We start from the raw sequence: 27,657 nt of genomic DNA, 5'->3' as shown, positions 1-27,657 counted from the left end.
GCTGGAAAATCCCAACGCGATGTTGCCAAGAAATATAATATTTGTAGAGGAACGCTACAAAACAAAGCAGCAGGGAAACATAAGTTGAAGCCAGGGCGCCAAGTTGTATTGACACCAGTAGAAGAGACGACAATTGTGGACCATGTTGAGAAGATTGCTCAATGGGGATTTCCATTGGATAAAACAGGTTGGCTTTGCAGGCCCTCTCCATATTATTACCTATCAAACTTATTTGCATTACACACATTGTAGACCTAGCAGAAATTATATCCTAATCCCTCACTATTCTATACCTTTAAATATTATAATGCATTCTGTTACAGACCTTCGGATGCTAGTAAAAACTTATCTGGATAAGTGTGGCAGGATTGTTAATAGGTTCACCAATAACTATCCCGGGGATGACTGGTGTCTCAGTTTTATGTCCCGACACAAAAATCGATTGTCTCACAGATTATGCCAGAACATCTCACCAAGAAAAAGTATTGGCGGAGCAGACACGTCCTCAGGAACCGAACCACAACCTGGCTGCAGCAATGCAGAGCCTTCAAATAAATCAACGTTGCAAAAGCGCAAGAAACGACAGAGAGAACCCTCTTCCAGTGAGAGCGACACAGAGCCCCAGTCGGCCACGGACTTAACAGATTCTGACGAGTGCGATGATGTAAATGTTTCGGATGAAGAGGTCGACCTGAGCGACCCGAAGGAAGGAGATTTTCTTCTTATCACCTATAAGTTAAAAAAGTCAACTAAGAATTATGTGGGAAAAGTTGAAGAAGTAAAAGATGACTGTTATAGCATGATGTACTTGCGAAAATGTCCATCGTCTGCTAGGAGATTTACTTTCCCACCCACAGCTGATGTGGACACCATCACAAACGAGCAGATTTTGCTGAAGCTTGATATGCCAGTTATCAAAAGAGGTATTTTTGAATTCAACATGACATTTAGTGGAATGTTTATTCAGTGATGGTAGGCCTACTTGGGCATCAAAGTACCTTCTTGACATTTGATATAGACTAGCTTGAATTTTTTTACTATATGTACATAATATGTCTAGTTGTAATTTTTTTCCATATTTGTGAACTATATGATTTTTTTAAAACTTTGTAGATGGCCAATGTAACCCCTCGGTACCACTCACTTTAGCCACTAATGAAAATTAATAATTCGGCCAAAGTAACCCCGCAAGCCGGGTTACTTTGGCCACCTGTTCCTAAATAAAAAATAAGGACATCTAGTAACTTCTTGAAACTTTTAATGAGTGTACTACGTTCATACATTGCTAGGCTTCATTTAGCAACCAAAAAGCGCAACGTGCAGCTTCATACTTTTGATGGAATACCAAAAATAGGTCCGAAATGGATCAAAGTAACCCTGGTTTACGGTAATGATGAATATTATAAAAATATTTTATTTCGTATTTCCATACTTTATCTACTGTCTACTGTCATTTATAAATCCAATACATACGCGTTTATTCTTGTATTGTATTCAAGTTGTATATTATATGCTATTTTTTGAAATTTTAATAAAGACAAAATACCAAATCAGGGTTGTATGATGCGGCCTTCGACAATAGTTACATTTTGCAAAATGGCCTTTTTTTAAAAAAGGTTGCCCACCCCTGCTCTAAAATGTTTCGACGGAAATCATTGAGCTTTTTATTTATAGAAGTTATGCACCCTTATCCTTAAATAGTCGCACGAGAGGGCAACTCCCAAAATATTCGGTCAGTTCAGTCATTCAGCGCGTTCGACTGTTCGTAGCTACCGGTATAGTGAGTTAGTACAGTTATCAGACAATAAAGTTGAAACAAAGATCAAAAAACATTTTGAGTTTATTGGTAAAACTGGTAGAATTACCCAGAAGTTCCTAATCAAGTGGCAAGATCTGGAAAAAGAGCACAGATAAGAGGAACAACTGAGTTTGCATGAGGAGCTAGAGGAGAAGAAAATGATGCTCCAAGAAGAACAGAGAAGCTTTGAAGAATACATGGAAGAAAGAAAAAGACTGCAGCAAAAAGAAGAGCAATGGCAGATTTCACGACCACAACAGGAAGTCCACCAGGTAATCGAAGAATCAACACCTGTTCACCATGAACAACTTGATTAACTTGATCAACTTGTAACTACCTGTCTTCTCATTTCATTTTTATAAGAGGCTTTACAAAATATATAGTGGATAAGCTTTATTATATATTTATCTATATATATAATAAAGCTTATATATATAGATATATATATATATCCTGTCATATGTCTATATGACAGGATATATATATATATATAATAAAGCTTATTATATATATATATATATATATATATATATATATATCAAGAAATCAAATTGTAATTTTTTAAGGAAGATGCAGTCTGACATTAAACAACATGCAAAGAATGTCAATACCATCCTAATACCTGCAGACAAAACAACTAACTACTACAAGCTGGATATCAACACTTACAACGATTTTCTCCAAAACAGCATCACCAAGTCTTATAGCAAGGTCGATAACACCACTATATCCTCCATCACGAGAGAAACGATGGAAATAGCTAATTCTCTTAACATCAGTGACAGGATAGACTCATTGGCGACCAATGATGCCTTTATCACTTTAAAAGACCACAAGGCGAGTTTTGCATCTAAACCATCTTGCCGCCTAATCAACCCTACTAAGAACGAACTTGGCATCGTAAGCAAGAACATAGTAGAACGCATAAACTTTAAAATAAATAGCGCCATCAGCATAAATCAATGGAAGAACACGCATGACGTAATCACATGGTTCAATGCTATTCCTAATAAGAAACAGTGTAGATTTCTATCTTTTGATGTTGTTGAGTTCTATCCCTCTATATCTATTGACCTTCTATCTCTAGCTTTAGACTTTGCTACCAACTACGAGACTATAACATCTGATGAGCGCAGAATAATCTTGCACACCAAAAATACCCTGCTATATAGTGATCATGAAGCATGGGGGAAATCAGGACATGCAGACTGCTTCGATGTGGCTATGGGTTTTTATGATGGAGCAGAAATATGCAAACTGGTTGGCTGCTTTATGTTACATCAGATAAACCAAATCACAAAAGAGACTTTTGGATTATACCGAGATGATGGACTTGGCGTAGTGAGAGCAACTCCTAAACAAACTGAGAAGCTCAAGAAAAATCTGTGCACATTATTCCATCGATATGGGCTGAAAATACCTGTAGATGCAAATAAAAGCGCTATTGACTTTTTGGATATATCGTTAGATTTACAGAATGAATTATATAGACCCTTCAGCAAGCCCAATAATATGCCTAGCTACGTGCACACAAGATCTAACCATCCACCTTCCATCATCAAAAACATTCCAGCATCAGTCAAGTTTATTTATTAACAATTAAGCTTGGTTACCTTTACAAGTGTTTTCATTCGCCTTATTCAGAGGTGTTATCATTCACATTATTCAGAGGTGTTTTCATTCGCCTTATTCAGAGGTGTTTTCATTCACCTTATTCAGAGGTGTTTTCATTCACCTTATTCAGAGGTGTTTTCATTCACCTTATTCAGAGGTGTTATCATTCACCTTATTCAGAGGTGTTTTCATTCGCCTTATTCAGAGGTGTTTTCATTCACCTTATTCAGAGGTGTTTTCATTCGCCTTATTCAGAGGTGTTTTCATTCACCTTATTCAGAGGTGTTATCATTCACCTTATTCAGAGGTGTTTTCATTCGCCTTATTCAGAGGTGTTTTCATTCACCTTTTTCAGAGGTGTTTTCATTCACCTTATTCAGAGGTGTTTCATTCACCTTATTCAGAGGTGTTTTCATTCACCTTATTCACAAGTGTTTTCATTCACTTTATTCAGATAAGTTGGTGACAGACCTGATGTGCATAGATTTCATTTGTCTCTGGCTCCACTATATCATCCAATCAAGATATATTTAGACAAAATACACCAAGACAAAGACAAAGAACACCAAGAAGCCCTTAATAGAAGTGGATACCATCATAAATTGGCATTTAGTGAGAATACAACATCGCATAACACCAGAAACAAACGCAGGAGAAATATACTTTGGTATAACCCCCCTTTCTCTAAAAATGTTGCCACCAATATAGGAAAGCTTTTCTTCAGAGCTCTGAGTGAAGAATTTCCCAAAGATCACAAACTTTATTCGATAATTAATAGAAACAATTTAAAACTTAGCTATAGCTGCATGAAGAATATTGCACAGATTATTGCAAATAACAACAAAGCGCAGCTATCAAACAAAAAGCCAACAGCAAAATGCAACTGTCGAGAGAAGGATACATGTCCACTGCCAAATGCATGTTTGTCTAGTTCTGTCATCTATCAGGCTACAGTTATGGCCGACGAACCTGATGCTACCAAACAGACATATGTTGGCCTGGCAGAAGGCTCATTCAAGAAAAGATATTACAACCATCGTAGCAGCTTCAACAATCCATCAAAACGAACTTCAACAGAACTAAGTAGTTATATATAACAGCTTAAAGATCGGTACATACAGTACGACATCAAGTGGAGAGTATTGAAAAAAGCGAGTGGTTACGATAAGACCAGTAAACGCTGTAATTTGTGTATTTGGGAGAAGTACTTCATTCTATACAAACCTGAGCTTGCAAGCTTAAACTCAAGAAACGAGCTTGTGTCAAAGCGCAGGCATACAAATAAGCACTTAATCTGCAATGCAGTGACCCAATTAAATTGTTGTATTATATGTAGCTGGCCTTTATCGTTAAGCTACTCGATGTGTTTTTACGTACAGTCATATGAGCTTCAGATCATTTTAATTTTACCTGATGAATGGTAACAACCATGAAACTATAAGTTGTAAAATGTTTTAAAAGTTTTCAGTTCTTAATATAGTTTATAGGGGAGGGTAAGGTAAGTTGAACCTATGTCCAAGTTGAACCACCATAGGATTTGCCTTCTTCTGAATAGCCTTGACCTAGTTTATAAGTCACATGACTATCACAGTGTGATTGCATCGTTTCCTCTGAATAGTCAGCCAATACAGCATTGCAAGGCAAGCTAAAAATTTACATAATTCAAATTTAGTGCCTAAAAGTGATTATGATGGCATAATATATTTTTAGGCTGAAAGGCAGACATTCATCTTGGCTGCTGCCAATCTTTCACTGGTGGATGTCTATTGTATACAAAGCCATTGTTGGATATTGTTATTTTTATTGAACACAAATGTTGGCTTTAATTTAATGAATCATCTTGTTTCTTCCTATGGGGCAAGTTGAACCAGGGCTGATGGAGTAAGTTGAACATATGTTCAAATTACCCCAATTATTTATTGCTTATAGGCATGCATTTGCTTCATTTTAGATGCCTAGAAACTATGTACGAAAACCAAATCGTGGCAACACAAGCCAAGAAGTGATGGATCTTGCTCTACTTGAAGTTTTTATGGGAACTTCAATTAGGAAAGTGGCTTTAGCACATGGCAAAGATCGAATTACCCTAATACTGTATGAGTTGAAGAAAGAAAGGAATGAGCAAACTGTGATCAGCTATTCTGGCACGAGAATAGCACACATGGTCTTCACTGATGAGATGGACCTCTCCTCTTCCTCTCACATGAAAGAGCTGACCAATTCTTTCTATGGATTGTCTAAGGACAAAACTTTGGAATTGGCTTATGAATTCGCAACAAAGAATCAGCTAAAAGTACCACAATCCTGGATAACCAATAAGCAGGCAGGTGAGGTATGATAATTTGTTTTAGGTATTATAAATAATAAAATACCTGTTTTAAAATACTGAAACAATTTTTTCTAAATATATGACAATCTTCCAATTTTCTTTATTAGGTGAGGAATGGTGTCGAGGTTTTCGCAAACGCCACACACAGCCTGTCTATTCCGACTCCTGAAGCGACATCTATTGCAGGTGCCACAGGATTTAACAAAGTTGCTGTTAACAGCTTTTATGACAATCTCGCCCAGCTAATGGACAGGTAAAGACACTTTTCAACAATTATTACTTAGAATTTACAGACATTAGACTGTGTCACTGTTCTTCTATTTTTTATTTGATCCTATTACTTTTTTTAATTTTTAGATACAGCTTTGAGCCTCACAACATATATAATACAGATGAGGTTGGCCTCACCACGGTGCAGGACCCCAAAGGTGTCATTGCTCCTCGTGGCAAAAAGCTGATTGGGTCTATCACAGCTCAAGAATGAGGAGAGCTGGTCACATATGTTGAAACTGTTAGCGCCTCTGGAGTAGCAGTCTTATTATAATGGCTTTGTCCGCTTTCATGTTGGAAATGGAGTAAATATTTACAACATTCCTTCTATTGCGGCAACTGCTCATAACCAAGCTGTGACTATGGTAACCAAGCTGTGACTATGGCTTCCTGGGTGGCTGCCAACGGCAGCCACCCAGGTGGGCATTGGTCAAAATTAAATGGTGTCACTATTCGCAGCAGCCCAATTAGAAGCAAGTAAACAACTTTATTGCAAAGCCAAATAGTTTAGTAACACTTCTTATTTGAGCAGCAGTTTGATTGCAGCTATCAGCAGAAGATGTGCTGGCTGTCCTGTATTGATATTTGCAAGTACATCTGGAATAATAGTCAACAAGATAGACAAGCTACTAAACAAGATCCAAAAGGTTTGTTTTATTTTTACTTCTATTGTTCAATTATTTACGAAAATTCATGTCATACTTTGGTTATTATTCTTCGTGAGAAGTTATTTACTGTGTTATACGATACACGACTTGTATATCAATTTATCAATTTCATATTATCGCATATTATTGCGTGGGCTCATCTTATGGTAAACCCATTATCCTTGTTGGAAAGTTGAAACTATATATAAATAAAGAAGCATAACTTTCTCTGAACAAACATTCATCAGTGAAGTTGCACGCTCCAGTCAGTAGCTTGCGGTATTAGCAGACCAGTAAAACTGCTATAGTAAAATCTTTTCTCGCAGGAAGTGAGACTACATCAGCAACTCAAGCAGCTGTATATTGGACAATCTAAAGTTAGGTGGTGTAGCTATTGCCCCACATCAGCCAAAGCCCATAGAGACCTACACAGGAGTGCAAACGCGAAGCTCACAACCTTATTCTGCAACTGGATGCTTGCATATTAGACCTATTGTTAGGAACCACAACAGTAACGTTATTGAGAGCCTTTCTATAGCTCAGATCGTCTTTGTCGGCCACTGGAGAAAAGAAACACGGCTCATATGAAGAAAATCTATGGTGTACCAACTGCATACACTCTACAGATAGATAAGTACAATCCAAATCAAACTCACTTGAGTAAACTGAAGCACAATCCTCTTGGGGAGGTTGTTTAATAGATAACATTCATCTGTTCAATAGGATATTACATGTTATTATACTTTTCTGTGCTAGGTTTTTTTTATTATGGTTTATATGTAGTTAATGTTAACTGAGCAAATAACCAGTGCTATCGGGTCCCCATCTATTACGCAGTTATTTCTAGTCTTTAACTGGCAGGGTGGTTTTTGTGCAGACAAGCATGCCGTTACAATTCTCACGCTTCGACCCTCTCAAAAACTAATTAACAAAAAGTTGTGGTTGCTCATCGCTTGCTTTGCGGCTTTTAAGGTATAAACACACTAGGCGATTTTATCGCGAGTGTCATGAGGAGGGCGGAGATATCGCTAGCGTGTGTATAAAGGTGCGCGCACACTAGCAGCGACTAAGGCGAAGCTGCAGCGGCCGAGGCGTCAAACGAACGTCACTTCAAAGCACACTTGTTGCGATATCGTCAGAGCGAATTTATGACCTATGACCTATCGCAGATGAATAACGAATCACAGATGAGACCTGGTTTTGCTGCGTGCCAACTTTTTGGTAAATCCCGAAAACTGCGAATATGGAAGAGTTAGCTGCTATCGCGTTTGGCTACGTTTATATGAAAAGGAAAGCAAAAGCGAAAAGAAGACGATTTTGGGTGCATCCAACGTTATTGAGAAGATCTACTGAGGGTGCTTGGGCTTTATTAATGAAAGAATTTCGTGAAAAATACCCCGAAAAGCATAAAGAATGTATGAGAGTTTCTGTAGAGTCATTTGATCATATTTTAGGAATAATAAGGCCACACATCGATAAACAAGACACTAAGTTTAGAAAAGCCATTTCATCAGATCAACGATTGTGTGTGACGCTGACTTTTTTGGCAACTGGGGACTCGTTCAAAACTCTGGCAAATCTATTCAGAATGGGACAGTCGACAGTTCGCGGTATTATATATGATACATCTCAAGCCATATGGGTTGCTATGAAAGATTTATACCTCAAAACGCCAAGTACTGAAGAAGAGTGGTTTCATATAGCTAAAGGGTGATTATAATTATTATATTTAAACTTGAGTTTATTTGTTAGCTTAGTAAAAAACTTTTATTTGTTATTGTATTCTTATTTATAATAATTATTATTTGATATTTTACCAAATAATAATAATTATAATAAATAATAATGTTGTAAATACTTAATATCATGCTCTTGTTCACGAAACATCGTTACATGAATACTACTCTCAGTCAACATCTATTATTATTCTCTGTAACTATTCATTTAGATTTGAGAAGAATTGGAATTTTCCAAATTGCATAGGTGCTGTGGACGGAAAACACTGTGCAATCCAGGCTCCGGCAAATTCCGGTTCTGAATATTTCAACTACAAGAAAAATTTCAGGTATTTAATGATAAAACATATTACATGAACTAATCATTGTTGACAATCAATGTGCAATGTTACAAAATATGCGCTATAATTGTCTAAATTTTTTTAATTAATGTTATTGCTGGTTATTTGTTTGCAGTATTGTCCTTATGGCCATGTGTGATGCGTCATACCGTTTCACATATGTGGATGTTGGTACCTCTGGTCGGTGGTCTGATGGTGGGACTTTCGACAATTGCTCATTAAAACATGCAATGGCTGCTGGTAACCTGAATGTTCCGAACGATTGTCCACTAACAGGTTAATTAATCATCTATTTACTTATCCTAGAAAAAAGTATTAGTGTTCATCATTCCAGATGTATAACTAGTTACAGTGAAAGAGCTTAAAATCTATGAAATACATGAAATGTTATGCTGCTACTAACACCACCATTATCAATATTAATTTATGTGTCAGTTGAAACATGCAGTACGCAATGATGTACATCTTGCTGTTGTCACATCCACCATATTATATTCTATATTGCTAATGAAAGTCTTCAGTTCTTTGACTGATTGATTAAATTCTAGGTACAGAAAATCCCAACATGCCGTTTGTTCTTGTTGGTGACGAAGCATTTCCATTGAAGAACTGGCTGATGAGACCTTATCCTGGACGTTCATTAGACACATTTGGGAAGCGCATTTACAATTACAGACTCTCAAGAGCTCGGAGAACCATTGAAAATACCTTTGGGATTATGGTGTCTAGGTGGCGTTGTCTCCGTCGTACTTTACCAATGACAGCAGAACATGCACAAATTGTGGTTTTGGCATGCTGTGTCCTGCACAATTATATGCGCACAGAATGCTGTTCGAGTTACACCCCCCCAGGTGCCTGCGATGTCATTGACAATGTTGCCGGAACAATCGTTGATGGAACATGGAGAGCTGAAGGATATGGCATTCTTGGTGATGTTGCACCTGCTACAGCTAGAAACCCTACGTTATCTGCTACTACAACTAGAGAACATTTTACAAATTACTTTAGTACTGCAGGAGCATTAGAATGGCAAGAACGCTACATTCGTCGAACTAATTAAAATTTAATTTTGATTGGTATACTAATAAGTATTTACACCATGAGGTCACGGTATATTTTGCATACAAAAAATATGTAACTAGCAATTTTAATTCGTTATGTGAAATTTAGAATTTATATTATATATGTATACGCTTATTTAAAAATAGATTATGTACTTGTATTGTTAAGTTGTATCTAAGTATACATGACAAGTGTGGGAGTGTCCATTAATAATAATTTGACATTTAAAGTTATTTGATGCCACTAAACATGCACATTTGCTCCCATTATAAAATTCTTTGAATTAATTGTTGCAGTACTTTCTTAGCTTCCAGATAGTATAAAGTTTACTGCTCATCATTTTGCAAACAGTAAATTTTATATTATCTGAAAGCCAAGAAAGTACTGCATCAATTCAAAGAATTTTATAATGGGAGCAAATGTGCATGTTTAGTGGCATCAAATAACTTTAAATGTCAAATTATAATTAATGGACACGCCCACACTTGTCATGTATTCTTGGATACATCTTAACAATACAATTACATGAAATCTGCATTATTGAATTATTTAAAAGATTTTGAGCACAGAGCATGAACTGGCTTATTCTGGCGTTGTTGTGTTATGTGGTGTTTCACGTAAGCTTGTTATGCGTGAGCCAAATCGAGCTTTGAACATTATTTCTCTAATGTCTCTCATCATAAGTTGCCTTTCAAAATCATCTTTGATGGCTCTACACTGCTCCGCTACCTCCTTTCCAAAACGACTGCAGTCATCGTCGACTTCTGCGACTCGTTGAGCTTGTAACTGGTCCCACCTGTAATTTCACAGAGCGGCATGTAGACGCTTCACGGTGTAATTATACAGGGTAATATTTTATAAATATGCTGCAAGTACACATGTGTCCTACTGCATAATAGGCTTACTTACCTATCAAAAAATTCAGTCTCAAACTTTTCTTCAACTCTCTTTCTTTGCTTTTTTTTTGGTGGTAATGTGCTGAGACATGAATCAGCATCGCTGATGTGGCTCATTGATGTTGAGGGAGTAGATGGAGGCTCTACATACCCTATGCTTTCTGCATCAAAGACTTCCGGTGCTGCAGATGGGCCTGGATTAATAGTATCTATAGCTTCTAATGAGCTTTCTGATCTGAAATTATATAAAATGATTCATTGCATATCTATATCTTGTCAATAAGTTAAGAAATTTTAATTGATATTAGGTAAACTAATACTTTGGTTTTTAGTAAATTAGTACCTTTGCCTTGCCAAGTATGGCTCTAACCATGTCAAGTAGTCCCACCACACCCATCTTGCAGTGGTATTGTCAGCCCCAGCTCCTGAGGGTTGCTTCTGCTTGCTGCGTTTTCTGACATAACTATCCCTTAAATTTTTGAATTTTTTTTTTGCATCATCTCCATCTAGGCAAAAAGATTAGTGTAAGACAATAGGCTCTAGATTGCACATTGGTATGTCAAGACCAGTAATAGCAGTGGCAGTAGAGTATTCAATCGATGCAGGAAAAAAGAAGCAGTTTATTTACTTATTTACGAAGTATTTACTTACCAGCTATCTTCAACTCTTTTGCGATTTCTCGCCAGTTATTCCTTTTAATTTCTTCGTTTTTATAATTTTTGTTTTTTAAATTATAGAGGCATGGCCTCTCTCTTACTAGCGCAATAAGTTGTTCCTCCATAACTTATTACGCTACTATTATTAATAATTAAGTATTATTTAAGTATAAGTAAGTATTATTATTAATAAGTATACACTAATATTTGAAACGACCACGCTTGTAGTTTTCGCGGTGTATGACCATGGACCAGCCAATAGCGTGCAAGAGGTCGCGCCCAAAATCAAACATGTTCGAACGCTCTGAAAACGCCACAATCTTGCCGCTGCTGCTGACGCTTTGTCGCATCGCTTCAATTTCGCGTGATAATCGCTTTAGTGTGCGCGCACCTTAAACACACTTGAGCGATTCACTAGCAAGCGATATAATGGGCACGCCCACAAACTGCCAATAAAATTCCGTGTCATTAGTTTCTTCGGAGTTGTTAATAAATTTAGGTCAGTCAATACGGCGCCGTCTAGGCGACAACGTAAACAACTTACGCATTTGTTATTAAACCTATCTCACTTTCACGGATTGTACACTGCCTACACTACAAGGAGACATAAGAAAAACGATTATTGCATTTTTAACTGTAATGTTTTTCACAATTTTTATACATATTTTATTTTGTAGTGGTTTTTTATATTTAGGCCTAATGTATTAAATATTTACCGTTCTCAAGATGGTCAACCTGCGCAACGATTGATTCCAAATGTTGGTTTTCAACTTGGATTTTTTGTAATTTTTGTTTGTTATGGTGCACATGACTGGGAGTGCTATTATTAAATTTATGAACAACTCAGTGCTCGTTCTGAAGATGTTTCAATATTAACAAAATAGCAAATTGTCGCTGCTGTACGTTGGTGAACATCGATAAGAAATAATTACCCGCCATAAAATTGCATTCTGGTAAAATCCAACCAATCGAAATGCATCTCGCTAGCGATAAAGTTGTGCAGAGAAAGTCTAACGTTATCGCTCTGGATGAGCACGCTGGGTGAATTCTAGCGCAGATTAGCGCCACGCAGCGCGATATCGCTCTAAATATCGCCTAGTGTGTTTATACCTTTACTGTTCTCCAGCTCTGCGGCTTATTCCATCACTTATTAATTACCTTTATTGGTATATACTAGTGCTGCACGATCAAACGATATTGTGCGATAAGTGTCGATTTTAAGTGAGACGATATCATTTTGGGGCATTTTTTACGTCGATTCTGTAATCGGGTATATCGATGTTTTCGATATCATGTCAAGACGATAAGTATCTGTGTTTAATTGGTAGAAACCACATCGATTATCGCCGGCTTTCGTGACTCAATATCGGCACAGCACCTAAAAACTCATTTACGAGCCCTCGAATTTCCTTTGTCTTTGAGAATCCTCTAAAAAAGGACCGGCTAGAAAGAACGAGTGTCTTAAAGTTAGAGAGAAAAGACAACTACTAATTTTTGTATTTGGCCACGATGATCGACCTTGTATTTATGTTTTTTTGTGAAACGGCACGATAATCTATATCGAGAGAGCTTAACTCCAAGGTTTCAATACTGAACGATATCGATAGTTCACAGGCCAATATATCGTTTTTGCATGTGGTGTAATATCGCACAGCATTAGTATATACCTCTATTTCAATGCCAAATTAGGAGTCGCAATAGCACTAACACATTGTAGTTTGTTGTGTAACAATCAGCATGACTGAAGCAAACAACAGCCTACTTGATTTTGATGACCATTCTGATAAAACTGCTGTATTAGAACCTAATTTGCAACTTGTGCCTCACTGCGCTGCATCAGGCAGTGATGTTAAAGTGCTAACAAAAACTAGGCATGCATGTTACGCACTTTCAACAGCCCTACGGTTTAGTGTACGCAGTGAACCCAATTATTACTCCACTAATAAATTGGCTTGTTGCCAACGCGCGAATCGTTTAGCTTAAGACCGGTTCACACTATATCGCCGTATCTCGGCGTTTCCCTTTCGGCGTTCATCGTCGATTATGTGAACCGTGAATTGATGGCATCGACGAAGCATCGCGGACACGTCGGGAAAGTTTGCAGCTGTCAAACTTTCCCGATAGTTCGCGGAGCATCGACGACAGCACGTGTAATGTGAACCATTTCGGCGAAGACAATTCGCGATCGCGTATAGCGTGGTTTCAGTTTATGATAATTGCTTCAGGACTATATTACACTCGTTGGACTAGCAGGAACCAGAGACACACGACAACATTTTTATACTGACTCGTTTGGTTTATGAAAAGTTTATGAAAATATTCTCGTAAGGCCTATGTATATTTACTCACCGAAAAAACATTTCACAGCTCTCATTGCGCAATGTATAATAGAGTGTGTTAAATTGTCCTTCTCGATTTCTTCTCTTCTAGGCTGGACGCACCCACCATCTTCTTTTATGCCTCTTTCAGGTGTAAAGCTCTGCTGCTGCTGTTGTCTAAGTCGGTTGCTTCGTCTGAGCAATGCTAAGACAAGTACTTTTCTTAGTTTTAATTTTCTATCCATCTTCAACAAAAGTGATCACTCGATGGGCGTGGTACTAGCTTTTGCTACTAAACCGAAACGCAAATGTTTACGCGGGTCTCAATAGCCTAGTTATTAATTAGGCCATGCCCATCGCTGACGCTCCAGTGACCGCGTTATATATGAGAACGCGTTATATATGAGAACGTAATGTCGACGACTGTTCCCTGATACAAACGCGGATGGCTTTGTGCTAGTGTGAACATTGTCATCATCGACAATCACCGAAGTATTGTTGCATCAACGCCGAGATACGGCGACATAGTGTGAACCAGCCTTTAGGCAAATTTGGTTTAGGCAACTGTCTCTGCTTAGGCAGCATTGCCTGGTTTGTGATTGGATGGGGAGATCTATTCAAATTGGGTTGACCAGTCCTGTGTTATTTGGCAGTGTTTAGCAATCCACCCAGCAATAGCAATCAGTTCACAGCTGACTTTACAGAGCCACATTAGCAATCTCTGAATTACAATCATTTTATCTCATTTTTCTAAGAGTAATAGTACTGCGAGTTTGCAAATGGCAAAATGTATGTTTTTATTAATATTATTTCCTTGCCTTTTTAATACATTGTTATTACAATAATTTCTTATGCATTCTGGGAATTTGTGTATTAGTATTATCATGTGTATTTGTGAATTAGTGTATTTCTTTTTAATTTTAAACTATTGTTGCTTTTGACACTTTGTAGATTTGACGATTTGGTTTGATGGTTAATAAACTTGATTACTTACAAATCAGCGCATCGAAACCATCCTACTCGCATTTTACTGAACCTAGCGTGAAACCGCTACAGTTTCTGAGTATAGTAAGCGGTAAATACGAAAAGCCGAACGCACTGAATGACCGAACAGACCGAATATCTTTTGGGAGTTGGCCTCCCTCAACTATTATCTATAAATCAATTATTATATATAAATTATTTTGATTGCATGTTTCATATAGTATAATAAATATTACTATATATAGAAATGAATATATTCATTTCCGATTGAATAAAGAAACAATTTTTGCTAGTTATTTAGCTACTAGTTCACAAATGGTTAACGATACTACTGAACGAATGAAACCTTTTGCTTCTACTAGGCATTTCCCTTTTATCTGTCAAAGGTAAGGCAAGTACTGATTGGACTATAGTGACAGCAAAAATACGTCGATTGAATGTGTAATATTTTTATTCACATCGTGCCTCACTGGCGCGAAAATAAACAACAGCCTCTAAAATGTTTCTACGGAATTCATTGAGCTCTTTATTTATAGAAGTTTGAGATTCGCACCCTTATCCTTAAATAGTCACACAAGAGGGCAACTCCCAAAATATTCGGTCTGCTCAGTCATTCAGCGCGTTCGACTTTTCGTATCTATCGGTATAGTGAGTTAGTACAGTTATCAGGCAATAAAGTTGAAACAAAGATCAAAAAACATTTTGAGTTTATTGGTGAAACTGGTAGAATTACCCAGAAGTTCCTAATCAAGCGGCAAGATCTGGAAAAAGAGCACAGAGAAGAGGAACAGCTGAGTTTGATGCATGAGGAGCTAGAGAAGAAAATGATGCTCCAAAAAGAACAGAGAAGCTTTGAAGAATACATGGAAGAAAGAAAAAGACTGCAGCAAAAGAAGAGCAATGGCAGATTTCACGACCACAACAGGAAGTCCACCAGGTAATCGAAGAATCAACACCTGTTCACCATGAACAACTTGATTAACTTGATCAATTTGTAACTACCTGTCTTCTCATTTCATTTTTATAAGAGGCTTTACAAAATATATAGCGGATAAGCTTTATTATATATTTATATATATATATATTTCTCAAATTTCGTGTGTCATAGTGTATATTCATCGGAACTCCGGCTAAAGATCTTAAAATCTTGAAATAAATATTAAGTACCGATAAAGATTCGATCTCTTCGATCTCGCACCAAGCCGCGCACAGGTCTTACATCTAGCCCACTGGACTATGGAAGTCAAGTTGCTGGCCAATCAATATAAGACAGTATATCAGAGCTATACCTAACTGCTTTACATTTGAAGCGAGTTTCACGTGTTTTAAGCTGTTCGCTCACATTATTAAACTGCCTAATAGCCCTAATAGCATAACTCTCACTACTTCTCATTGTTTATAAGACAAAAACTTTTCTCATGATATGTAGTTTGAAGGTTAGAATGGCAAATGTTGTAATATGTTAAATACAAATCAATTTTCTGTCCAAATACTCTTCTATTACACGGGCAACGCCGGGTGGCACAGCTAGTATATATATATATATATATATATATATATATATATATATATATATATATATATATATATATATATATATATATAACTGAAGATTGCTCTTACCAAGCATGAAACTACTAGTAATAGTGTTTTATCTGAAGTTATAGTCTGTTTTATTGATTTTAACTTGCTCTGATTTTATCATTGAGCACTCTGCTTGGATCTTACGCTTTTACTTATGTATGTATCTATATATATATATATTACTTTATTGGTAATAAGTTCATTTCAAACAGAAATATTTTTTAAATTATGCCTTAGAAGAATCATAAAACGCAAAAATGGCAACAATTAGCAATTAAAATCAAATAAATGGTTTGACACTTTATAGCATTTAAAAAAAAATTCTACTAAGATAATGGATATTAGGTGGCAGATAGTTGAAGCAGCATTATAAAAGCTCTACATGTATATAACTGGTAAAGAGTGATGCTATGGTGTACTCCAATTTATTTGACAGCTATGGGAGGAGAGGTAATTCCAATGCAGGTTGAACGAGATGAAGAGAATGGCGAGTACTATGCAAGCCAGAAACAGCAAAAGCAAGTGACAGCAATCGTAGCCTGTGAAGGCAATCAACGAATAGGGATGGTACCGAAGGAGGTTAGCTTCGACCCTCACAACTATGAGTATTACAAGGATTGCATTCAAAACTTCGGAGGACGGATGCCACAACAAGTGGAGTATGACAAAGACAACGTGGAGTATCGACTCTTTGGGGTTAGAGCACCGAAAATTATGTTTCTTAAACCAGTGAAGCTCGATACGCACCTGAAGGTTCTGAACCCGGATAAATAAATTTACCTTGTCTTCGTGACAAAACAATTGATTTAGAATGTATAGTGTGCCATGCTGCTCACATGTATATACAACACCTCAGCAGCCCTGAACCAGGTGCAATATTGTCTTTAATTTATAGAAATGAACCTGCAACCTTCACTTGTTGTATTGAGTGCCTTACCTGAGATAAGTAGGTTGACTTGAAAATTCCAATAAAGGCCACTGGCAGTAACAAAAAAGACATTCGAGTCTAAATTGTTTTCTTTACTGAAGAACTGATAAAGATCATATGCACGGCTAAAACGCCACTAAATAAATATTGTGGGAAATTATTTGGCAAGTCTGTTCGAGAACGAGAACGGATACAAATGACTAGTAGATGACTACCTTCAAAAGAAACTATGAAAATCAACAATGCTGTACAATAGCTCCTTTGAACAAACAACTAGGTTTCATATGTTACAACAAGCAATAACAATCTGAGTAGCCCATGTTTGTGCGATAAGTTTGTATGATAAGTGCAGGAGATAAGTGATATTAACTTGTGTTCACACTGAGGTAGAAAGTTTCATCTAATTTATATGAGAAGACCCTGTGCCAGACCCAAGATAAGGCATTAATTTATATAGTTGCTTAACCTTGGCACAAAGCTAAAAGTTGAGCGTTGTTATAAGTATCACAAAGATTTGTTTCAGTTTAGCAAAACTTGGTTTATTGGAATGGTTGAGCACCAACTATTGTGTGTCACTACTTATTGCGTGTCAGTGAGTTATGAATAAGTCATCGCATGGCAATTATTGCAGGCAGCATACCAGATGTGTCCATACTTTCAAAGCGAGAATTGCACATTTTAATAGGAAGTATTGAGGTTTAGATACGATGGATGTAGAATTCTCAAAAAGACATTTTATGAATTTCTTGTTGAGAGGACAACTCTGAATTCTCAAGCTTATGTCCATGGTTGAGAGTGAAATCAAACTAATCCTGTTTCCTAACTGTATCTATAGATTACCGCAGGATAGTGGAAACTGACAAACGTCATAGCATTCAGCGGAATATTGTCTTTCTACCAGAAAAACTGGTAAAGCAGGGATGATCTTGCTGGAATGCTAAGGACGATAAACTGAAAAGTTGCTAGAAATGAAGGAGAGGACAACTCCTGATATTAAATGACCCTAAATACAGTGGGACGAATCAACAGACGATTTTACTTACAGACAAGAAACTATGACTAGACAAGAGCTTCACTAAAAGAAATATAATATAAAAATAATTATAATGATTATTATATGATAAAAAATAATATAAGCATCAGCTCCGAATGACCTCAAACCTATTGGTAGAGCACTGAAGACTGGTATGAAATAAGATCAGCGCTGTGTTAAATATGGTGGCTGAGATATCTGTATATTCTATAAAAAGTTGTTATCCATATAAAGTAGCTACTAGTAAAAATGTATTATATAATACATATATGCTACAGCGTTGTGTCTGATCAGAGGAGAACTGTTGTGTGAAATAAAGTCCTGACCAACTATGGCCTACATTGATATACTATGGGGTATACGTATTATATACATTGATATATTAGGGCATCTGCATCAGCGCCATATCAGTGTGATTGTTTGATGATTTCTACATTTTTTGTTGAAATAAAATATCCTCATTAAAAAACTAGCATCGAGATTATCAGATCATCTAACGTAAGTTACTAATCTACTATTTTATATGTCAAATAATTCTACAGGTCATCCTTGCTTTACAAAAAGTTACATTTGCACAGTGAAATGCTGTCATCTGTGCCTTAAAGTAGGTTTAACTGAACCAAACTTGACCGAAGAAGTAGGTCATGAAGGTGAATGAAATTGATATCTTGTGAAAAGAATTTTCCCCACAGTAAATTTTCAAATTTCCATACAGTGATAGTGTAATGACGCCTGGCTGCGTCAGTACTAAAGGGCCACACTGAGCCGACAAGTGAATCATGTTTCCATAGGGTAATATAATAGAGCAATGTTGTGCAATGGATAGGAAGCAACAAGAAAGCAAAACCTATGCACATGCAAAAGGGCGACACCATTGGTCGCTACGGCAGTTTCCAGGACACAAAGATGGCGCATCCCGAACCAAACAAATCGGAATCGAAACAAATGTTTCCGTTCCAAGCAGCAACACTGAATCATGACAGAATGAAAGCATAACGGCGGTTTCTATGATGCAATTGCAGAGCCATATGAGAGTGTGTATCGCTATGCTACTGCCTAAAAACCTATTATGAGCTTTGCAAGAAATGAGCGGGCTGAGGTTTATCTGCTGCATCACAGAGACACGTGATGCAGCAGATACCTGCATCACGTGTCTGCAGAGACATGTGATGCAGGTGAATCAGAGCGTGCTTTCATCTATATTCATAAAAGAGTGCAGACTTTATGAAGCGAGAAACTAAAAATAAAATGGTGTATTGATACACTGCGCAATGTTGGCTAACACAACTAACCTGCTGCATGGTGTCAAGGTACAACTAACCTGCTGCGTGGTGTCAAGGTACAACTAACCTGCTGCATGGTGTCAAGGTACAACTAACCTGCTGCGTGGTGTCAAGGTACAACTAACCTGCTGCGTGGTGTCAAGGTAGTGTCCAGTGTCACAAGGTAGGGGGTATGTTGAGCTTTCTGGGCAGAAATGTCCGTATGGACAGACGTCACCAGTGACTCCATCAGAGGGTGTGTCCGTATAGGCCGCAAGGGTGCAGTAGAACCTACATCGGTGAAACTGTTTTACTTGTGTTAACAAACAACCTCAGTGAACCAAATATGAGTCATTAGTACAAATTTGTGGAAACTTTTCTACAGATCACTTGTTGTTATTGATTCGTAAAGAACAAAGAATGTCAAAGTGGCGGTCAAATGGAGATGGCACTCAATTAGAAAGTGGCATTCCATTTTTAAACCCATCTCCAATGGTGGCGGTGAAGTGAAGATAGCATTCAATTTGAGGTTTTCCGGGATATAAATATATATACCGTATATTATATAATATTTATATACCGTATAGTTATATAGTACAAATATATATAAATATATATGATATCACATATGTTTATATATATCAGCCATAGTGATATATATATTACTATGGTTGACATATTTATATATTTCTCAAAGTATATGTGTGTCCTCTAGGTATAGATCTTAAAATCTTGATATCAAAATCCTTCTTTCTGATGGATTTGAGCCCACAACGAACACATCAACATGGTTCTCATCCGGACGGACGCTCTACCACTGAGCCAGAATGACATAGTCCAACATAGAATGACATATCATATACCACATACCCCATGTGCGTGCTAATTATTTTAGCCTTGCGTCCACGAGTTATGATGCTTCTGTTCAGAAATATTCTGAGACCTAAGTATATGCAACGCGATGCTTATCGTCTTTTTTCGGTGGGCTAATTTATTCGGCCCCACGATATCGACAATAATTTATCTCGAACCTAAAATTTGGCGATTTGTGTACTGATTATGTAGGTTATTAAAAGATATACGTCGCTGAACTTGCCATGGCGAGTTATCTGTATCCGTTACACGGTATATCCGGTAACCATTAAAATAAAAACGTTTCGCAATGATAAAACTATTGTTAAAAGTTTAAGGTTTAATAAAATACATACTAAAACTTCTTTCAAGTATGTGTTTAGTAAACTAAATTCATTCAAGTTAGATTCAGCGTTTATGTTATACGTTTGTCTCGAAGGTAAAAACTCTCCATGCAGTACATTGTAATGTTATATTTTCTTGGGAATGCAGATCATAACCACAAAACTCACTGAAGTCATTGTAGGTACCTATAGTTACTAAGATTAACATAGTATTTTGGCACTATTTTTAATGATGATGATTAGTACCTATAGCCTACGATATTAGCCTACATGCCAACTTTTGCATGCCAACACTGAAACGAACTGAAAGCATATAATTGTATACCAAATAATTTTTGATTGTAATCGTAGCAAAATAGACTATATTTAGCCATTGCTTGCTAATTATTTCACATTCACATTTAAACACCTTTACATTTTTATTTTTCCTTCTAATCTACTCCAACGAAACACCTATTTCAAGTTATGAAATTTTAAATTTACAGTTGTTTGAAAACATTTACAGTTGTTTTATTTATTTTTAATTTAGTTGTCCTGCACAAAACTTTTTCTTCCTGGTATGAAGTTTGAAAGTTACAGTTGTTTGGCCAAGTTTGAAAATCTTTACAGTTGTTTTTATTTTCTCTCAAATTATTTCAACTGCACAAAACACTTTTCTCATGATAGGCTACCTATCATGTTTTCTCATGTAACCTATGTAGTTTGAAAGTTAGAATGGCAAATGTTGTTATATGTAAAATACAAATCACTTTTCTGTCCAAAGACTTTTTTATTACCCGAGCAACGCCGGGTAGCACAGGTAGTACATAAATACAGTGAAACTCGGATAACTCAAACTTCAAGGGACCGAGCAAAAGTGTTCGAATTATCAGAGTGTTCAAGTTATCAGAGCACTGTCACAAGTCCATGTATTTACTTATTTATTAGTAGATACATGAACATATACAAACTATAATATAAATCAAAAGCACAAATGGCTTGTTTCAAATTAAATGCTTCTAATGTAAAGTTTAAAACGTTTTTATCAAAAAGTATAGAGATTTTTCTATCACTTGAGATTGGTTTGTTGTTTGAGGTGATGTTATTGCCAGGACGTTTTTAGATTGACATTGGCAAAACTTGATCGTTGCTGAAATGCTCAAAGAAAAGACATCTTTTTCTTTTGAACGTGTTACCCACGATCAATTTTGCCGATCTTTCTTGAAGTTTATGCAAAGATTACCTTACTTTACCTGGGATTCGTTAAGAGCAACACTCCGAGGCAGTTCAATTAAAAGTTTAACGAGGTTTTACGGTACATTCTATATCACTCACGCTTTTTGAATGGATACTTATTGAATGTACACACGTATTTTGTGTTTAGGTCAAACGATGAATAGTTTTTTTTAGCTAAGACAAAGTATACGTTTGATTTCAACAATTTTTAAGACGTTTTAAACATTCAACATTCCGACGTTAATTCAACACGGAATCAACGTCGGAAAACTATTCATCACGGGCTAGCCGGGTCACGCACTCAGTGATTTTCGCCACGCAGATACAAAACAAAAACAACATGCTGTTTTTGTTTTGTATGTGCGTGGCGAAAATCCTTGCACCCGTGACCCGGCTAGCCCGTGGTATTCATCGTATAGCAGTATAAATCAAATTTCACCAAACCTTTAGAACAGTCGTTGACAAAAATATTTTGCCGATGGAGGTAATAACGACGCTTATGAATTACGAAAAGTTGAGGTTTACCTCTATGGCTTGGAATAAAGTGATTTTCTAAAGCGATAGCAACCGTTTCGGTAGCCGTTGGGCAAAAAACAGTTAGTTATAACAGTGTTGAATTCGAGTTATATAGAGCCATTTATCATTGCGTGGGAACGGACCAAGCAAATCCAGTCGAGTTAACCATGTGTTCGCTATATCCGAGGGCGAGTTATCCATGTTTCACTGTATATATATATATATATATATATATACATGTATATATAAATGTATATATCAAAGATAGTGATTCTTTCGAGCTAGTAATACTATTATTAGTGTTGGTAACGCAATTAATAATACTTTTAAGGTAAGAAGACAGTGTGAATGAGCAACTGATGACATACCCTTGTGCGCAGTTGCCTGTAGGAGATGACAAGCCATCAGTCTCACAGTACTGTCCAGGATCGCATGGTAAAGGCTGGTATGATCCTCGAGGGCAGTAGTAGCCTGCCATACACTCCCCTCCGTTGTATAACGGCGTAGCAGAGACTGAACTGCCATTGCAGTACCAACCTAAAGTTGATTAAAATAATAATAATAGACACGGTGGGGCAGCACTGCGTACAATTCAAACGAGGTGAACCTAAACTATTGACATATTGACTCAAGAAACAAAAATATTTACTATAATAAGAGGCGTGTTTGTCCAAAGCCACGATTGGAGGTTGGAAAAGAGATTGATCATGTGGGAATCGAACACATGATATTCGACTCTGCCTCGCGGCACACTACGACCTGCACTAATTATTCACCTTGAAGGCATTTAGAATTGCTGTGCACATACTTATTACCTGTGGTTTATTTGGACACATGACGATCTCTCACAATAGACCTGCCAGATTACTAGTTTGTCCGATTACTAGTCACTAGTCAGTAATCTATACTATAATAAAAGCAGAGCCTGTCCATCTGTCTGTCTTAAGCCACGATAACAGCGTTACTGAAAAAATTTACTCCGCACGGGAATTGAACTACGACCCTTGGCTTTACAGACAGACTTTACTAACCACTACATTACTCAATCACCTTACCACCTTATGGGGTAATTATGCACATACCGAATATTCATGACAATCTCTCATGGTGCACTCATCGGAGTGTCAGAAGTACTAGTGATAATAATAGTAATTAGTTTACAATACACAAAATGCTTATCTTGTTGGCAGCAACAACAGTGTTAACATAAAAGAGGGAGATTCATTTCAACAATCATCCGCAGGTACAATTATGACAGGAAACGGCATGAAAAGTAGATATACCTGCAGCACACAAGTCTGTTGGCTCTGCCAAACCATCCTGCTCGCAGTAACTCCCCAAGACGCATGGCAGACAGTCTAATTGATCTCTAGCTCCAGTGTCATTGTAGAAGGTGCCTGAAGGGCATGGGAACTCATCGGGTCTTGTAGTCAGAGCCGGACAGTAGTGGCCAGGAGGACAGGGAGAGGCTTCAAAATACTCAGTTCCTAGAAAAAATGAGTTAATTGATACAATGTTTTAAAACTTTTGACAATGTTTGCTTATAAACACATTATTTCTCCGGCTATAGGTAAGACTGGACACCTGCGGCCACCTGGGTCCTGCTGCAAGTTCTTATTCTATGGCATTACTCTGTTAGTTGCTTTCCAGCTATTTGTGTGTGCGTGTTATTATAATAATAATTATAATTATATAACTATAATATATATTATTTAGAACATTAAGATATATAAAATGATGTATAAATGATATATAATAATAATGAATATTATTATTATTAATAATAATAATTATTAATATTAGTACATATTATATATAATGTAATATATTAAAAGAATAATTATTATTATTATTACAACTGCTACTATTTCTGACCTTCTAGGCAGTAGTAAGCCTCAGGGCAGCCATGACACAAAGCCGTTCCAGTCTCATTAGCAAAGGATCCAGCGGGACAAGGTAGGGGTATTTCTGAGCCTTGAGGGCAGTAGTAGCCGACCCAACACGGACCGCCGATGCCTGTGAAAAGCAGAATAAAGCATTAATGAACAATTGGGAAACCTAACATAGCAAACATTTCAAGCCTGAAGAAACTGCTACGAAAGTCAACATGAGTTAACATGACTATTGCTATGAATTGCCATCTCAACCAAGACTAGCAACAGGGTGTGATAGCAATGATATAGACCACCCACAAGGATAGGCAACAGCTATCATATGGGCGAGGTTTAATGATCGAACTCTGTTGGGATGAACCCGAACGTAGCACCAGAACAAAGAAATATGCTGAATAAAGCCCAAATATGCTGAATGTAAATTTACAAAGATTACGAACAATGGTGGTTATTTTACTGATCTGTTGGTTTCATTTTGTTGACAAATAAATATAGTTGTCCAATATTGTCACCGCTATGATCAGTCAGTTGCCATTCACAAGCATTAGTGATATTAATAGTCGCCATTGTGAAATGGCCCAAATTAGGTTTTAAATTTGGATTCTGAGTATGAAAACTACACTGCACAGATTTGCCTGCTGTCCCATCTTATTGGCCAGGTAAAACAATGTGACAACGATGAAAGACTGTCATTTTATATTAAGGGTGGCAAAATATTAATCAAAAACTAGGGAAAAAGGAACGTTGTTCGGGTGATTTCAGGTAAATTACGTTTAACTTTAAGCATATATTATGACCCTTACCAATCACAAAATAGGTAAAAATAGGTATTTTGAAATGTTTCATTTTCCATGGATCCATTTTTTGGTGAAGTATTACCCCTACACTGTAGAAATTCAAGGTTTGCTATTGCCAACCACAAGGGTCTACTAACTGAACAAGCTAATGAGAGGATAACAGCGAGTCGTGTTTTCCAAAACCTAACAAGGCAACACGACCACCCCGCGAGAACTGTGCTAGCCCGAAAACCCAGACAAACACAATCCCAACAGAGCTCGATCATTAAACCACGCACATATGATAGCCGTCGCCTATATTTGTGGGGGGTTTTATATCATTGGTGATAGCAACAAGGTATAGCTTGTAACAAGAAAATGCTATATTAAACAGGCTAGCAAGAGGCTATGAGTCACCAGCATGATATGGCCATATAAGATCATAGAATATACATGTAAGAAATAAAGGTGGCAGCAAACAAGCACCACTTCTAACCTGTCATATTGCCGAAGCATGTATCATTGCGACCCCAAGGTTCAGCTCTGTCGACACCAGAAGTACAGTAATATCCAGCTGAGCAATCTCCAGCGTAAGATGTCATTGCATACCTGCGTAACATATAATAAGTACAGTTACATTACTGTCATTTCTGTTTACAAGTGAAGACAACTCTAGTATGTGCCTGAATGTCATTCGCAAAACAGAGTATTATTTTTCAATTTTTCAATACAGCTGCACATGTTGAATCAGAAACAACTATATCTAGCTCATATCTAAAAATATCTTTTGTAAGTCGAACCAAAATTTCTACAAAAGGATGTTTCGTGAATTGACAATTCCGATGTGGAGTCTATCAGAAGTAGAAGTTCCACTGTACTACCACGAAAAGAAAACATTAATTCATGAGAAATAGATTATATAAAATATAATATAATATATTATATATAATATTATATAATAATTAATAATATAATAATTATAATAATAATATAAAATATCTTAAATCTTTAATATAACATTTAATATATTATATAAAATATAATATATTAAATATCATAATTTTAATATAATATTTATTATACATGTAATATATTAAAAATATGTTAAATATTATATTTAATAAAGTATTTAGTATGTCATATAAAATATAACATATTAGATATTATATTTAATATACTATATTAACCTTTAACATATTTAAAAGATAATATAACCCTAAACCTTTGTTGATGTTTCAATGCAAAATATATTTCCTACCAACTAATAATAATAATATTCATTATTATTATATATCATTTATACATCATTTTAAGTATCTATAATTCCTTATATAATTCCTTTAATATCATTTATATTAAAGGAATAAGGCTAGACTTATGTTCAAATCAGAGTACACCATTGTCAGGAATTGCTTGCTTTTCTGTAGCTCCATAAAAATGTCAATAACTGTGTTTCGACTAGATCTAATAAAAATTTAAATTTTTGTTGTTCTAAAAGCATGTGTAAAATACATGATGGCAGTGTAACCATTATCAGGAGTTGCTTCCTCTATGAGTGAATACCTGTCACAGTATTTTCCTGGAGGACAGTCTTTGCATTCGCTCACAGATGCCAAGCCTGTATCGTTGTTGTATGTTCCTGGTATACATTCCTCCCAATTGTCCTCAGTTCCATTGGGACAGAAATAGCCTTCGGGGCAGGGGGCGATAATGAAGCCTGAACTGCAGTACCTGCCAACCAAATAGAACAGTCAAGCTGCTACCCAACAGTTTATAATATCCTTTAATATTTCAGACTTTTGCTAAAATATTTGTGGAAAATCTTATCTCTGTCCACAAAGCTCAAACAGGGAAGAAAGAGCAGGCATATTTTGCACCAGGTATCAACTTATAGCTTATAGGCTGTGTTCTCTATCACCATCAGTAATAGCTTATAGACTGTGTTCTCTATCACCATCAGTAATAACTTATAGACTTTGTTCCCTATCACCATCAGTAATAACTTATAGACTTTGTTCCCTATCACCATCATTAACAACTTATAGACTGTGTTCCTTATCACCATCAGTAATAACTTAGAGACTGTGTTCCTTATCACCATCTGCAATAACTTATAGACTGTGTTCGTTATCACCATCAGTAATAACTTATAGACTGTGTTCCTTATGACTATGGCTCTAGTTACAACATCACCATGATGAGCTGTTGAGGGAATGAAAGTAATTTATCTCCCTTTGTCTCACTAAAAAGGAATTACTATAGATGACATTTTCAATAGCAATGAGTCTTAGTGCTTTGGGCTCACCCGATTCCTTCCATAAAGGAATATTGACTAGTATCATAAAATAGTTCAACTAACAACTAAATCATTTTGTTGTCACTATTATTAATATTATTCGAATGGGTTTGGAGTTGCCCACTGCCAAAAAATTCACTCTCTACTGTTTCAATGATTTGGAGCTGTAATATATGTTTTCCAATATTGCGATGTGCCCCTTAAAACAAAACTTGTTAAAATAGACTCACTCTTGGGTCACGGTCACTTTTCAGCTCATGCATAGCCAACTAGTTACACTAAAAAATAATTATTTTGTCATCCTGAAA

The 27,657-nt window shown here is 36.5% G+C and overlaps 2 protein-coding genes and 1 long non-coding RNA gene across 5 annotated transcripts in view; 2 read left to right on the top strand and 1 right to left on the bottom strand.

The window, feature by feature from the left end:
* LOC137398177 (uncharacterized) overlaps positions 1–27,657 on the bottom strand; it is a 300,195-nt gene that overhangs the window by 165,565 nt on the left and 106,973 nt on the right. Inside the window, 6 exon segments of the mRNA XM_068084283.1 lie at positions 19,605–19,749; positions 22,754–22,922; positions 23,669–23,869; positions 24,354–24,401; positions 25,550–25,662; positions 26,617–26,784. Of these exon segments, the coding sequence (XP_067940384.1) occupies positions 19,605–19,749; positions 22,754–22,922; positions 23,669–23,869; positions 24,354–24,401; positions 25,550–25,662; positions 26,617–26,784 (844 nt within the window).
* Positions 1,953–18,603, top strand: LOC137398722 (uncharacterized). 3 transcript variants are annotated; one of them, XM_068084912.1, is made up of 2 exons: positions 1,953–2,070; positions 16,672–17,231. In XM_068084912.1, exons 1-2 carry the CDS (start codon positions 2,034–2,036, stop codon positions 17,007–17,009), a joined length of 375 nt encoding a protein of 124 aa, XP_067941013.1. In that variant the 5' UTR covers positions 1,953–2,033; the 3' UTR covers positions 17,010–17,231. The 3 variants fall into 3 exon arrangements, 1 of the variants encoding a protein (XP_067941013.1); XR_010979003.1 differs by lacking the exon at positions 1,953–2,070 and adding an exon at positions 6,528–6,658; XR_010979004.1 differs by lacking the exons at positions 1,953–2,070; positions 16,672–17,231 and adding exons at positions 6,552–6,658; positions 17,999–18,603.
* On the top strand, positions 8,233–8,964 carry LOC137398724 (uncharacterized). The gene is made up of 3 exons (XR_010979005.1): positions 8,233–8,368; positions 8,642–8,723; positions 8,851–8,964. It is a non-coding gene; the product is annotated as an uncharacterized lncRNA (long non-coding RNA).

The sequence above is a fragment of the Watersipora subatra genome, chromosome 6 (assembly GCF_963576615.1).
Source record: "Watersipora subatra chromosome 6, tzWatSuba1.1, whole genome shotgun sequence".
In the NCBI taxonomy this organism is placed as follows: domain Eukaryota; kingdom Metazoa; phylum Bryozoa; class Gymnolaemata; order Cheilostomatida; family Watersiporidae; genus Watersipora; species Watersipora subatra.
This window is presented reverse-complemented; position numbering and strand designations above follow the sequence as displayed.